General features: G+C 38.7%; 1 protein-coding gene across 1 annotated transcript; it reads left to right on the top strand.

Moving 5' to 3' along the window:
• Nucleotides 1-312: 312 nt before the first annotated feature.
• mtnr1ba (melatonin receptor type 1Ba) lies at nt 313-13,820 on the top strand. The gene is made up of 2 exons (XM_057351930.1): nt 313-1,407; nt 9,181-13,820. The coding sequence occupies exons 1-2, from the start codon at nt 1,209-1,211 to the stop codon at nt 10,044-10,046; spliced, it is 1,065 nt and encodes a 354-aa protein (XP_057207913.1). The 5' UTR covers nt 313-1,208; the 3' UTR covers nt 10,047-13,820.
• Nucleotides 13,821-16,330: the final 2,510 nt, after the last annotated feature.

Below are 16,330 nucleotides of genomic sequence, written 5' to 3'. Positions count from 1 at the left end.
TGAAAACCTAGAATCGCCCCTGATCGTGACTATTTGGTTCGTTTTGTCTCCAGACCTTTTTCACTCATGATGGCACTCACAGTTGTTCTTTATTTACATTTAAAGTCGTATTTCTCGTTAATAATTCTTTAGTCTATAGTCAATTTTTTTTTTAAAGCTATAGCTAACTGACCCCCAAGACTAAATGAAAACTGCGAGATGTTTTATACAACACCATGTGATTTGTAGGACGCCCTCACGTGCACCTGCGCGCTCTCAGTGCACTTCAGACACACTCAGACACACGAGGGGGTCTCCAGCGCGCGAGTGGCGAGTTCTCGCGCGCACACGGGGTTCGGGATCGGTGAGGAAACCGAGGGTGCAGAGCGAGTGTTAAACGACGTCTCTCGTCCACCGTTTAATTTGAGGTGTCCGACAATTGGACCGGAAACTGTGCTCACGCGCGCCAGGCGGGAAGCGCTCCTGAGGGACTCGCTGAGGGAATCGCTTTGAGGCGGGAAAAAACAGAATTGCTGCCATTTAAATCTTCATCTATAAATTGGATTTTACCGGCAACTCTTACGGGGAAACGTTAAGACCCTGAATATAGTTGAAGGTTTATCTAAATGACAAAATGATAGGCAATACCATTTATTAAGATTTTACGCTCTTTTGGCATCTGGGTGAAACGGGAGACCATTATTCGATATCACACATCGGATTTCTTTCCCACCGACACCGCTAAATAAATAAATAAATAGGTCTGACTGACTGGATATATATATTAGGGGGTGTTTCGGATTACCCGGTAACCTTCGGGACGTCAACGCAAAAGAAGAGGAAGAATTTGAGGAGGGGGAGGAGTGAACCCACGCCCGCGCGTTCTTCCAGTTTATCGATCAATGGGAAATTCCGGAGCGCATGAGGAGCTCGAGACCAACTCGCGCTGTCACCCAGAGTGACTTTTAAATGAGCGCGCGACTTGAAGACAAACGAGGGGACATTCACGACAAAGTTTAGCATATTATTCATCAGCCAGGAGTAGAAGGAGGTGTATTTTACGTGGCACATTTATGAGGAAACAAACCCGGCTACCGAGATTCCAAAAGCTGATTGAGAAAATAACGTTAGACATGTAGGCTCGTGCGTGAGGACGACGACGACGATGGAAAAAGCCCCGTGAGAGAGATACCGAGCGCTTTGGTGCTGGAGGGTGAAGTTTATTCGACATGCCCGAGAATGCCTCCCTCATCAGGAACCGGACGGATATCGGGCAGGGTCGCGCGTGGGGTAACGGGGCGGGCGCGCGGCCAACATGGGTTGTTACGGTGCTGGCCAGCGTGCTGATCTTCACGAGTGTGGTGGATGTGCTCGGGAACGTGCTGGTCATCATCTCGGTGCTCAGAAACAGGAAACTGAGAAACGCCGGTGAGTGCGCGCGCGCGCTTGTTCGGTTCACAATTTTGAGAACTGAAAATAAGTGATGCACGTGCATGCGTTTTTTTCTTTTACCTCTGGGTGTGTGTGCTGGAGTGATTGTTCCCACAGGGACGGTTCTTGCGCTCAAACAGCTGGACAAAACGAACCGCAATGGAGCAAAACGGGTATAAAGTACTTTGAACATGCGTCGCTTATAGCTCGAGATAATAAAAACGACCAAAGACCATCGTCTGACGCGCGCGTCTAGATACAGTAGTGTTTTTCTTTGACTGTTGACATTGAGGATTAAGCTCATGTGACTCATGTTTCGTTAATACTGTGAAAAGCTCCCCGTGCCAGACTGAGAAATTTAAGAATAAAGTAGTGCTTCATTCACACCGATGGCGACTAGTCTATTCACGTGCAGTATCGCTTGTGCATGAAGGACTGTCTCGTACAGCAAAAAAAGATCACGTAAGGATTTACAAATATTTTTGACTCATCTGTCCAGATGACAAAAGGCTATTTGAACGCTAATCTGTAGTTAATTTCTAACAGCTTCTTAAAATCGCTAATCACTTAATCTTTTTTATCTTAATCTTTCTTCTTTAAATTTTTTTGAGCGTGAGTAATGGTTTCACTAAGGCGTCTTTCTATATAGAGTTCAAGAAAAGCACATTCATTCATTAAAAACAGCTGAGCATTCAGAGCAAGAGCCGAGATAATGTTTAAAAGACACAAGATGGTTTGACGTTACGTAACACTCACAGATATCAAAGACAGTCAGAGAGTCCGAAAGCCTGAGAATAATAACAGGGCACTCAAGGCCAACTGACAGTGATATATTACAGACCTTTGAAAGAGAGAATATGAGCTTGTGAGCGCTGTCTGCTCCTGAAGGTGATGCTCAATTCTATCATTTAAGCTAAAACCATAAACATTTCTTGTGAAAACAACCAATTTGAATGAGTGACAGTGTGCATACTGCATGTTGGAATGACCGTTTCAGTTTTTATTTCAGTCACGTGCACTTGCTTGCGTGCGTTTGCATGATGAATTGAAAACGCAAAGAAATTCCAGCTAATTCTGAAAAGTAATTTTACTGGATCACCTCATTCAATAATATAAAGCACCATATGGTTTCAATTTGTGACTTTTCATTTGCACTTTTTCATTATTATGCTCAGGCAACATTTCCCTGTTTAGGATTAGCTGTTCTTTTGTGATGTCTTTATATTGTGATGATTGGGATTCATTTTAGACAATCGAAGAATAAAAAACCAAAGGCAGAAACAAAACAGTGAAATAATAAAAATAAGTTAAAGTACAATGACAAAAAGACAGAAAGAGAGAGAGAGGAGGGGAGATTATGAGCGGTGCTTTAAATTATCCTATTGTTCCCCATCATATAATTTGTGTCCAAAATGCAGAAATTAGCTGCAAGAAAGTCCATATAATGACAGATATAGTGTGACTAGATTTCATCTTATCGCTGCTCAGTTGAGCACAGGAAAAGCTGTCGATGGGAATAAGACAGGAAAACAACTGAGTGGGTAAACAGCTGAACTGCAATATCTCCAGACAGGACGTCAAATGATTCGACAGCGCTGTGTTATTAGGTCAGAGTTTGGTATTTTGGATCTGTTCTGTAATGGTCATCAGTAATGTGGCGGAGAATGTGAGCAAGACAGAGAGCAGAGGGAGCGTTTCTTATGTGATTTTTTGACATCTTGAAATGTGCAGGTGGCGTCATCCCATAACTGTTTTAACTAAGCCATGGCAACCGCACCATTGTGCCCATTTGCCATCAGAACCCTGCACTCCAACTTTCATTTATAACAAAGAAAGAAACACTGATAGCAACATGATGGAAAGGTTTGGATTTGATCTGTGACCTCTTGTTTTGTGCTTTCATTTGTGTACCACAGGGTGACATTCAGCATCTTATTAAACAGAGTGATGAGCTTGCTTGTGTTCTGTAAACACACATAGATGCTCAAAGGGCATGTGAGAAGCGTCGTGTGTACGCGTCTGTCACACTTGACTGCACCTTCACTTTGACCGGTGGTGATTAATTTTCATTAAGGAAACACACGAGTATTGGAGTGTACTGATGTGATGACATTTCGGTTCTTTTGTATGCCTGGCTTGAGCTGTGACTAGATTAACCAAGGGAGCAAATAGCAGGGTCTGAAATTCAGCGAGGGAGTGCGTGTTAGGGCGTTGGGCATAATTAATCATTCTCGCAGCGCTCATAATGCAAAAAAATCTTGCAAACCTTTATTCACATCAAAAGATATATTTTGTCTAACTTACAAATACGGTAAATGTGAGTGAATTTATGGATAAAATTTGGATTAAGTATATGTAAACGACATCGAAAGTGTTGTCTTAAAGGTTTCTTAAAGGTTTTATATGTTGTGCTGGTCTTGTTTCTGGATATAATTTAATCCTATTGGCTCTCGGTGAGGTGTATGCAAATGAGATGACAGGACTACTCCAGTTCTCCATCACAAACAAATGTGTTTTTTTCTCATAATTGTGTTGTAAGGGCCGTCTCACATGATTTGTGTCACAATTCCCCAGTGCATTGCAAAGCTACAGCGTTACCACATTGCGTGGTAACTTCAAACAATTTCAACTTTGATCTCATTACCATTGATCCCAATTATGACGTTCATAGAAAAAAATGGAAGCATTTTAATTCTTCATGCATGGTATCAACCAAACACCAGGACTTTTGTCTGTTTTAAAGGGATAGTTCACCCAAAAACGAAAATGCTGTCCTCATTTACAAAGTACTCACCTCACGTTGTTCCAAACCTGTATAAATGTCTTTGTTCTGATGAACACAAAGTAAGATATTTTTAAGAATGTCAGTAACCAAACAGATCTCATCCTCCATTTACTGTCATAGTAAAGAAAATAAATACTATGGGAGTCAATGGTGGCCAAGATCTGTTTGGTTACTGACATTCTTACAAATATCTTACTTTGTGTTCATCAGAACAAACACATTTATACAGGTTTGGAACAATGTGAGGTGAGTAAATGAGGACAGCATTTTCGTTTTTGGGAGAACTGTCCCTTTAAGCTCACATGCATGTTACTTCTTAAATTTCTTTGCGTCGAAAGGAGGCCTGACACAATTCATGTGTGCAATTTCAGTTTTCAGGCTTAGAATTGTATTCTGGATGTTTTCTCGTTTACATGGACAAACGTCAGATGAAGAGGTCAGAGGTCAGGAGTTATAAAAGTAATGGGTGGGTTCAAAAACCACAGGAGTCAGAGTGGTAAAGGTCATTCCAAACTGGCATCAGTGTCAACGAAGACCGGCCACGTCAGCGACGCACACTGTAATGCGACCCATAGCTGACAGAGATAAAATATGCGCTTTCTGCATGCGTGTGTGACTGTGTGTGAGCGTCTAATGCAAGCCTCGAGTAATTATCCCACAAAGCTGATTCTTTATACACACACATCCGCTTTCACACACACTAAAATTTCCTCAGATACAGTGTTATTGGTGCCAAGTGAGATTACAAGTCTCAGGGGATTTTCATCCGCAGAGCAGCTACAACACAGGCCACTTTAGACTCGCATTCATTTATTTTAAACACACACTGTAAGACTAGCTAGCGTGCTAGAGCACTATACCCTATAGGGTGTTTATAGGAAAGAGTGATTGAGTTAGTGAAGACCTTGTTAGTCTTGGGTCATTAGAGATTTAATTAGCACTCATGTTGACTAAGCACAAGCGTTCCTCGCTGTCATTAATGAGTGGTGTGTGTGTATAGCATGTTTCTTTTTTATGCTATTGTTAATTAAAGGCGTGTATGTGTAAGAGAGAGTTGAAAGACTTGTAAGAAAACTGTGCCTGGGGGTTCTTTCATAACTCAGGAGATTTGGGACTATGACATGCTTCCATTATATTATTTTATTATTTTTCTTTAAGGTTCATTTATAATACAAAGTTTTTTGCACAAATAAAAAAACAAGAAGTCTTAAGTCCTGAAGTTAAGTTCTGTTCTTGTACATTAAAACCCTATGTCAAAAAAATATATATAGCTTTTTTTCCCTTTTTAAGTTGGCAGTTATGTCTCATTTAAGTGTTTACTTTGTCTTCGGTTACTTGTAAAAGACATTTCTGTAGGAGAAATGAAAATGCACACAAATTATAACAATAGTTTATGGGACGGTTTTGCGGACAGGGATTAAGCCGAGTCAAAGACTAACTTAAATGTTAGACATGTCCTGATCGAAAACAACTTGTCTTAAAATATATCAATGCAATTGTATTCTCTCAAGATGCACACTGTAATGTTTTTGAAAAAACTTTAAAATATCCTAATTTAATTAAGGCCTATCCTGGCTTAAGCTAATTCCTCTCGGGGAAACCGCCCCTAGATGTATAGAAATAAATGTGGATAATATTAGTGATAAGCCCATTATATTGTACAGCTCAATTAAGGGTCACACTGTAAAAAAACAACTTAAAAACTTCAGTTAAACAGCTTCATTAAAATTTGAATTGAAATAAAATTAGCTTCATGAGTCAATTCAACTTGAATTGAGGCAGCTGAATATTTTTTTAACCGTGCAGTTATTTGATTCTGAGTGTCATTGCATTTTTTCACCCATTGTGTCCAAAATAAACAACGGAAACATTAATTAGATCTCATTTGTCATTTGTTTTGTCTAGAGATGCACTGGTACTAAATTTCTCCACCGATACCAAGCTGATTATTCCGAGTGATATGTGCCAATACTTAAGATTAAATTCATATTTCCGAACTTTCTGAATGTTATTAATTCATATAATGAAACTGGTGAGGTTTCATAACATTTTCTACATATAGAGCACAAATTCATTGCATTTTCCTGTCCTCTTTTGATTGACAGGATACATCAGCCCTGATCATTGTCGGTCTTTAAACTATCGGCCAATGGTGTGAATAATAGCGTTTTTGACCAATACCGATTATCAGTGCATCTCTAGTTTTGTCTGAAGGACAAAATGTCAAATCTATGATTTCCCATACGAGAAGTGATATATACAATAGTCTAAAGAAACAAACTAAATGCTAAACTGAGAGTCAATGGATGTGTGTGTGCAGTGATTGTCAAACAACATGTTGTTGCAAATGTCAAAGCCTGGAATCTTGCAGGAAGCGTCTGCGTACCTGCATGGCACAAGCTCCTGAATCCTCATCCCTCACATCAGCATGTGCCAGCGATGAGGGCTAATGAGTGTTTCTCTACCGAAGCTGATTTTTATTTGTTTCTTTGCTTTGTCATCTCCCGGGATGCCTCCACCCCCATCGGTTTTTAAACCATAGGAGGAAACACATTTTGCACTCAGTGTCTGATGATTTATAAAGTGAATAACTATAATGTAATACAATCTCACGTTTATTTACATGTTGTTGTGATAAACATGATATGTCGGAAATAATGCACATATTTCAGTGACAAAAAACGACATTGTTAACATTCATTTCCAAACACAAAGTTGCTGTTAGACTGAACTCTCTGTGTGTGTGTGTGTGTGTGTGTGTGTGTGTGTGTGTGTGTGTGTGTGTGTGTGTGTGTGTGTGTGTGTGTGTGTGTGTGTGTGTGTGTGTGTGTGTGTGTGTGTGTGTGTGTGTGTTCAGAGATAGATATATTCTGGGCTGGCTTCTGATCAATAGATAACACCTAATTTCTCTGTTAAAAGGGCTTTCGACAATCTAATTGAAACATTTTAAAGCCCAGCTCTGGATATACTTGTTTCTTTCCTTTTAATCTTCTAGCGAGAAAAGAGTAAAAAAGAGGCGAGGTGAATTGAGGTGCAAGCGAGAGGAAAAGAGAAGAATATTGATACGGCTGGAGATATCGACAGAGCTAGTGAGAGCAGACATTGACCAATCCAGAAGAAAAAGACAAAATGTGAATAGGTGGATGATAGAGCAAGTCATGTGGATGAGGTAGGGCCTATAATGGAATATTCATCTTAAATGATCAATTCTCAATGTATGGATCCATTACAAACCTATTTGACATCTGTAACACATTAGGCCAAGAAATGTGTGTCTGTGTGCTCACCTTTGGCTAAACTCGGCGGTATACGGTCGGTAAATGGTAATACAACCTGATCTGAAGAGAACACAATCTCACCTTACAACAAAACACAAACACACACAGCACGCGACTGGTACAACCTGCCACAAACACGCAATCGTATCCGCTGTAGAGATGAACTTCAGTGTCAGGAGCACAACATTCAGTCTAATGGATCTGAACTTGCTGTAAACCCCATGTCTTTATACACTCTTACACTCTTACAAACACGCAATGTCAACTACAGTTCAGTTCTTTCTTGCTTTATTATTTATCTGCCTTGCGTGACGTGTTCTCCATTCTAGTAGACACTGTTTAAAAATGACTTTTAGAATCCATTTTAAATGCAGATAAACAGCACATGATTCTATATAGAATTCAAACATAAACAGTATTCAGGGTTATATTGCGAAACAAAAATGTAATATTGTAGCATTATGGCGATTTTTCTAAAGATATGACTGTTTAATGCTATTGGTTGAGCAGCTAGGTTTTTTTCTTCCATTTTGTGCTTTTACTACTTTAGGAAGCTCTGTTTTAGGGTTTAGTTTTCCTTTTTTAATAATAAGTTAAAGGTTTCACTGTTTAACTTATTCAGGCAGACAAATGTATAAGTTTAACTTTGAATATTGTAAATTCTATAGATAATGTTGCAAGAGGTAAACAGGCGGATTTCTTTTGCTCTCGCTCTAAACTGGACGGCAATTTTGTGCAAGAGCAAAAGAAATCCATGTAAGAGGAAAGCATCTTCCGCGTGCGAGCGGAGAGCATCTAAGGGCGCGCGCCCAGTTTTGCGCGTGAGCAAAAGAATTCCGCGTGTGTGCGTAGAGGTTCGTGCTCTGACACATCAATATTGACGTAATTTCGCGCTACAATATCGCGCACTTGACATTTGTCAGTCAAAAAACACGCCATATAAAAGACTGACAAAGTTGGCTTGACGTAGAACATTCGATATTTGTGATTTTAGGGACCGTCAACAAAGTGACATTCACGTTTCTAACGTCAATAACATTTAAAGGGAAAACAGTCATAAAGCAGTGCAGGAGAGATTATTGACAGCACGATGCAATGTTTCTCTTCACACACACAATTTAAGCATGCAATGTGTATTTGTTGTTTTATTATAAAACTTAAGGATAGAATGAATCTTCAGTGTAAGCTGGACTTGTAGTATAAATCATTTAAATGTGCTTTTGTGATTTTGGCCACATGATCAATTTTAAATGTTGAAACTTTCTCAAGCCAAACTGTATTTATTTACATGTATTTACTGTATTTATATAAACACACTGTCGGTCTAATTAATTGATGGCGTATTGTGTGATGATTACAAAGCATTCTACATTTAATAAAAAATAGGTTCATGGTTTCTAGTTGTGGTTTGTGGCCCGGATGAGTGTGGGATTTCCCGGCCTGAATTTGTGTCCCAGTCCTGGCCCCTGGTTTAGAATACCGTGGTACTATCACATTGTGATCCCCGCATTTTGTTTGCTTTTACAGTAGGTGTTTGTCAAGCGGATGACATTGGACCTGTCAAAAATTCTGACTTTCAGTTTGTAATTCCAAGTTCAACAAAGTAGCGTTCCTACTTCAAAAACGTGTTGCGCACACACCAAATAAGTTTTATTTTACTCTCCTGGCACATTGTATTTGACTTTCTTTTCTCTCTGTGTCCTGCAGGTAATGCATTCGTAGTGAGCTTGGCTTTCGCCGACCTCCTTGTGGTTTGCTATCCGTACCCTCTGGTTTTGCATGCCATGCTGCATGCGGGCTGGTTGCCGGATGAGATGGAATGCAAGGTGAGCGGTTTCCTGATGGGTGCGAGTGTCATCGGTTCCATCTTCAACATCACCGCCATCGCCATCAACCGCTACTGCTTCATCTGTCAGACGAACACGTACGAGAGATTCTATGGACGCGTGGGAACCCTGGCGCTGCTGATGCTGGTGTGGGTCTGCACCGCCCTAGCCATCCTCCCGAACCTGGCGCTGGGCTCATTGACGTATGACCCCCGGGTTTATTCGTGCACGTTTAGTCAGACGACGAGCGCAAGTTACACCATCGCCGTGGTGACCGTGCATTTCCTGCTTCCCATCGGTGTGGTTATCTTCTGCTACCTGAGGATTTGGGTGCTGGTGCTGCGCGTGAGGAGGCGGGTCACCAGCGACGCCAGGCCACGGCTGCGTCCAAACGAGCTGCGCCACTTCCTTACCATGTTCGTCGTCTTTGTGCTGTTCGCCGTCTGCTGGGCGCCCTTGAATCTGATTGGCCTGGCTGTAGCGGTGGACCCGCCCCGTGTTGCGCCCATGATCCCCGATTGGCTGTTTGTGGTGAGTTATTTTATGGCGTACTTCAACTCCTGCCTGAACGCCGTAGTGTACGGACTGCTCAATCAGAACTTCCGTAGGGAATACCGCAGAATACTCCTGTCGCTCTGTAAGCCACGCCTCTTCCTGCAGGAGACGTCGAGGGGCGGGACCGAGCGCAGCAACAGACAGTCGCCTGGTAACAACAACAATGACCAGCCTAAGGCGAACACAATATAACTCATCCACGATGCGTTTTACGTTTAAAAACACAGATTTTGAAGCGAGAATGCTGCAAACGTTTTCAAATTTAGTCCACGATGTTTTGAAAATGTTTTTTTACTGCTCGCTGTAGATATCACTCTTTGCAAAAAAAATACCTCATTTGTTGGAAATCCATACAATTATAATCCTCCGTGTTAGAAGAATTTAATTACGTCTCACGAGTATTACAGTCACATGAGTGAATGCATGCTAATGATTCAGAAAAGTGCAATAAGTCATTACCAGGAGGAAAGATATAAAAATAAACCCAAACTGTGCAGAACATCAGAGGTATCGCACTTTCTCACCTAGGGTTCCATCCATCCATAAACGCTCAGCTAAGGGTTCTCCAGAGAAATCGCAGTTTCACAAGTGCTCACCTAACTGTATAACAACATAAAAAAAAACACTCACCAAATGCTCACAGATTTGTGACCGTTCAGCACCATAAACTCATTCCGTCCCAGCACTCCAATATCTTTGAACTCTTTTGGCATTGTATGTACACTAGAGACTCCCCTTGTGCTATGCAACCGATTCAATATAAACTATAAAACTAGGGCTCCCTTGGGTTTGCAGCAAAGGTTATCCAGACGTTCCCCCTAAAACACTGCAACAATGTTCCTGTGAAACTCGCCTATTGCTATGCAAATGCAAAACGAAGGCTGCACTTCAACACTGTCTTTGTATAAACTTCCCGCTACATTTCTCTAAGAGGTCTATAGGTGCATCCCTGTGGGAATACAGTATGCCAAAATGCTCAAGAATACACTCTGAATGTGCACCAGCAGAACACATCTGCACATGTGTGTGTTGCAGCATAAAATTGACTTGCAGTAACTTATTATATAAGCATTATTAGACCTAAATGACTGAAGTGATGGATGCATGGGTTTATCATTTAATCCATTAGCGGGGTTAAAATGGTTATCACAGATTATCACATTGGCGTTTATATTTAATGTAAGAGATAGACTACTTAAGTTTCTTAAATTAATCCTATTCAATCCTATTCGTTTTACATGAAGCATCATAAACAAGTGTAAAGTAGCTTTGAACGATTCATTCTGACACATGATCATTCATAGATGGTTCAAGAAAATTTGAACTACGTCACGAAACCATCAGCTAAACTTAAGTTACACAAACTTAAAGAATTTTAAGAAGTAAGCGCTTCAATTGACAATTACTTAAATGATGTATTTCACATTGATATAGCATTTCATATGAATGTATATACTATACATACAGAACACTATACATTTTTAAATAATGTTGATGCCTTACTGAGTAATAAATTATTCATGACATTCACACAAAGATATGAAAAAATGATTTTTTTGAGCTTCATTATATGTCTGTACAGGTAAAATCGTTTCTTTATCAAAATGATTCTCCACCTCAAAAAAACAACAACTTTATTTTATTGTAATTTGTTACGTCTTTAGTTTTACTCATTAAAGATGTATTTATCTTTAATCAGTAGACGTGTAACTGTGTGTGTGTGTGTGTGTGTGTGTGTGTTTGAACTCTAAACTGTGAGCTTTATAAGCCTCAAATATTTCAAATCATAGAATCTGCCAAAAAACGCAAGGTTTACTTTCATATAAACCGATCTTCCACTTCCTTTTCGAATTTAAGCCTCAAGTTTTAGGTACTTCAAATGATGAACAACAGTAGCGTAGAGACATTTTGGCAATATGTTGTAGAAGTCGATGTAAACTGGTTTGTGGCCCATTTACAAGAGGAGCTTCAGTACTGATTGTAGTAATAATGCTTCATCGATGGGACTCATCAAGGACGTTTATTGAGTATATTACAATCCTTTAGCCTTATTTTCCAATGCGTTGGACCATAAAGAATTTTGCTATCTATAAAATGTAATTGTTGGCTAGAAAACATTGTTTATTTTTTATAACAGCTAGCATGGCTTGCATTGATAAGCTTATATTACAAAATAAGTGGTCACATTTTGCTTAGTAAATTTGCCCCAAACACATAATGGAGTGTTCTGGGTGTTGTGAGAATTAGAAACGGTTTTATCTGTGACTCTCTTGTGAGGTGTGTTGTATCTTCTAAACACAAACGCACAATGAAGATAACGGCGGCACACGTGTTCTGTTTACAGCTGTGTTATCTTAGTAATTGAGGACAGTGAATGACTCCATATGTCTCTATTCATTTAATACACGTCATCGGTCACTTTAATCATTGCGTTCACATATTTCATACGTGTTCTCTTTGAGTATTTTCTAGCGGTATCTTTTATGGGTAACCTGATTTTAGTAATCACAATGAGAGTAGATAATCTTAGTAAAGAGACTTCTCATCCGTCTTACTGTGGCGAGATCACGCGCTCGCTTCTTTGATGACTAATGATGAATATTCTTTGTGTTTATGACAAACGCTTGTTTAATCATCTCTTTGTCTTCTTGTTGAACTTTAACATTTATGAAGAGATTTTATCCGGCAACCGTACAGCGGGTATTCCCTTTGGTGGTATGAGCATAATGTGTTGTGCTGAGAGAGAGATTTTATATTAATGTATGTATTTGTTATTTTTAGCGATTATTTTTAATCGAATCTATTTGTTGTAGTTTTCCCAGCATCATTTTTGGATATGCAGTAAACACTTTATTTGTACGATATTTGGATGATCGTTTTATTATAATACAAAGACTGAGGATGTTGATTCCACAACAAATACAGAAATCGAGTTTACGTGAAAAGCTTTATGCAAAATAATTGTCTTTGAGTTGTTGTTTTTACAGATTTGATTCCAGTATGTATCCCCACAAAGAATGCAAAATACACTGTGCAAGTTGAGAAAGTCAAAGTATTTGACTAAAAGCCAATCTTAGTAATTCAACCAAACAGGTGTGTCTTAGTGTATCTTAGTACTTGGGTAACTTCTCTCATGTTAGTGATGCTGCTGTGATGTTCAACATGAACAGATGTACTTACGTTTGTAAAACTAACTTAGTAATGAATCACATCAATGCGGGTCAAACTGTTACAGCTCCAAACACTTGTGATATTTCATACCGCCAACTGAATGTGCATGAATGGTGATTGTTTTTATTTGATTTTTTTCATATTGAGCAAAAGGAACAAGATACTGATTGTGTTCAGACTCAAGAGGACGGGACCTAAAATGGCCCTGAAAATAATGTACAGTATTATGGTGACATGGTCTGAATTTATTTCATCCAACTTTAAGACCGATGGTGTAAGATTTTTCATGTCAATAAACCTTATTTTTATGAGGTTCGTTTTGTGCTTTCTTCCATCCCTGCTGAAAGAATCACACGCGGTCAAAGTGTAAAACCAGCATCAGGACCAGTGGAGCGAAAACAACCTGCTGGAAGAGACCCAACCCCCTCCCAGCTTTCATTTTCATCTCCCTCCGCATCTATCCTCCAGTGGACTGCTTTTCTTCTGAATTCATAAATAAAAGGCGTTTACATTTTTTTTGCTTCTGTCCTCCAAACTCCTTCTCATGGTCTTTTCTCATCATCACTGAGTGTCAAATCATTTTCACAACCACTCGCTCACCTTGTCACATCTACACAATTCTCCCAGAATCTAAACTCTCAGCTTTATTGGCGTAACAATTTACTGGGTTAGGACAGGGATGTTCAAACTATGATGGCAAGGACTCCCAAAATACATTTGTTTTTTTTTTAATATATAATGTTGTAAGATAACGTTTAAATGTGTTAGATTAAAGTGTAAAAGACAACGTATTGTTTCAAAACTTAAAAATTGGCTAAGAGTCATTTTGAATGTATATGTAGCAAGAAATATGATATAAACACTCAGAAAGAAATGTGAACACTTATATGTACAACAGTTTTGTAATATTATAATGTTCTGAAGAATTCTGTAGATTTTTATTTATTTTTTATTTATTTTATTTGGGACCTCCAGTTTGACCCTTCCATAGGTTGCCAAATTTTAACCTGTAATATTAGGTTAAGTTTACATAAACTATGTAAGTAATTTATTTGGGGTAAGTGTACAACATTATTTTTCACAATTTTATGCAGTAATGGATTTATCATGGACTTATCCTTTACTCTGAATACTATTTTTAGATTTCTACAGTAAAGTGTTAAAGGTTAATCTGACACCGACCTCATAATTCAGAATTTCCATAAATTCAGGAGTTCAAAGCAAAACATTACTAAAGCTCTTTCGGAAACACTGAACAACCTCAAACACACACCTTGGATTTTCTGGATAACAGAGGTCAATGAATAAATCAGTCCTCGATGCACAAGTCTTGGCTTTGTTTCTGCATTGTAAGTACTTCAGTTTCAGCAATATCCAGCGGATCCTCCTGTGGCCGTGCAGACAACACAATCTTTTTACTGTTGTTACCAGTCAACCTCCTTAACTAACAGCATTGCAATTGAAGTGTCAAGTGTTGATTTTCTAGGGACATTGCAACTGTATGACATCTGTTGACTGAAAAGTCCAAATGCTACTTGGTTAAAAAACTAAAATGTTTAACAATACACATCATATTCCTTAAATGTATTGAAGTTTGAGCTTTGTAACCATAACATTTTCCTGTCATTCATATCTGAGAAGTTGATGTTGTACGGTATAAATGCATCAAATATACATGTGAATTATGCATATTAATAAATCTCGACATTGTGTGTCTTAGAAAATTAACAAATGAGTTTTAAAGAAATTGTGGTAACACTTTACAATAAGGTGCTATTTGTTAACAATTAGTTAATGCATTAGCTAAAATGAACTAAGAATGAACAATACTAATACAGCATTTATTAATGTTAGTTCATCTTAATTTCCGCATTTACATTATTAAAATGAAACGTTGTCACTGTTAACATTAGTTAATGCACCCATGAACTAACATGAATAACTGTATTGACATGAACTAACATTAACAAGGATTAATAAATGCTGAAAAAATTGTTAGCTAATGCATTTACTGCTAACAAATGGCACCTTATTGTAAAGTGATACCTAACCGAAATTGTTTTCACTTAAACATCTTTAAATCATTGAGAAATGATGTGCTTGGTCAAACCATACCTGATTAACAATGTCAAAAATATCATGTCTTTCTAAAATAAACCCTTAAGTTATAAGATAAATCATGCCTCTGTGACATTTTCAACAGCAGCTAAAATAAAAAAGCATGTATTATATTATATCTTTTCAGAGGAAGGCTGTATGTATCATATGACACCTCACATCCCATAAATCTCATATATGCGTATTTGCAATATATTTCCCATGAGTATGACTTATTGAAACATTGATATCACATACGAATAAACTCTCGGAAGTCACACATCAGTGTGAAGTTTGCACATCAGGTCTTTCTCTTTGGAAAATGTAAACATTTCTGTTCTCTTTTCTCTGAACAAATGTGAATTCTGATCGGCTCACCGCTGGGTGCATATTAACAATCCAAAGTTTCTTCCCAATTCAATTAACTTTGTGTTTGGAAGAGAAAACCTCAGCCATTCAATCACGAGGTATTGAATTAAAGCGGCGTGTTGTAATATGAGGTGTACAGACCGACAGACAGATTCTGATTCCCCAAATAAAGCTCTTGATTTCCCCCACACTGATTTAAATGCAAATGAAATCTGTCAACACTTGATATCTTCCAATTGAGAAGTGTGTGTGCTGTCGGGTGTGTTGCGTGCTTATGCATGAAAGACTGAAAGCGGGCGAGAGGAACTCATCGCAATTATAAATTATAAAACTTATAAACAAACGGAAAGCATTTCATTTTTCTCATAGCGCTTCAAAGTCACCTTCAGATGTTTCGGGAGTGACAGGAACTTTCTGACGGTCTCAAAGCAGCATTCTCTTTTTAAAATTTGTGTGCCCTCATAATCTTTAGTTAAAATCTGAAAATTATTAAAAAAAAAAATTCTGCACTTCCTTCCTGTAATGACTATCCATCTTAAATGAGGTATGTTGGACGGCGTGGGCGGAGCATCCGGTAACTCCTCCCCTTCAACTGTCAGTCTGCTGCCAGTTCCATTTCAAAATACAACGGCTGTTTTTATACATCCAATCAAAACGCAGAGAAAGACGAAAGCCACGTCCACTATTTCCTCATTAGAAATTCCATTTCGATCGCAACTTCTGGTTCACGGGGACTTTAAACTTTATATAAAAATTTTGGGTGTGGGTCCTCCATTTTAATAGATTTTGCTCATGTCCAACATTCCCAATAGCTCTGTATTGATAACAGCATACTTGCA

This window comes from Triplophysa rosa, linkage group LG14 (genome assembly GCF_024868665.1).
Source record: "Triplophysa rosa linkage group LG14, Trosa_1v2, whole genome shotgun sequence".
Classification (NCBI taxonomy): Eukaryota; Metazoa; Chordata; class Actinopteri; order Cypriniformes; family Nemacheilidae; genus Triplophysa; species Triplophysa rosa.
Note: the sequence above shows the minus strand (reverse complement) of the source record. Positions and strands in the feature narration are given on the sequence as shown.

Coding starts and splice junctions, on each gene's coding strand:
- mtnr1ba (XM_057351930.1), top strand. CDS start 1,209: ATGCCCGAGAATGCCTCCCTCATCAGGAACCGGACGGATATCGGGCAG. Junction 1,408..9,180: donor CAGGAAACTGAGAAACGCCG/GTGAGTGCGCGC, acceptor TGTGTCCTGCAG/GTAATGCATTCGTAGTGAGC.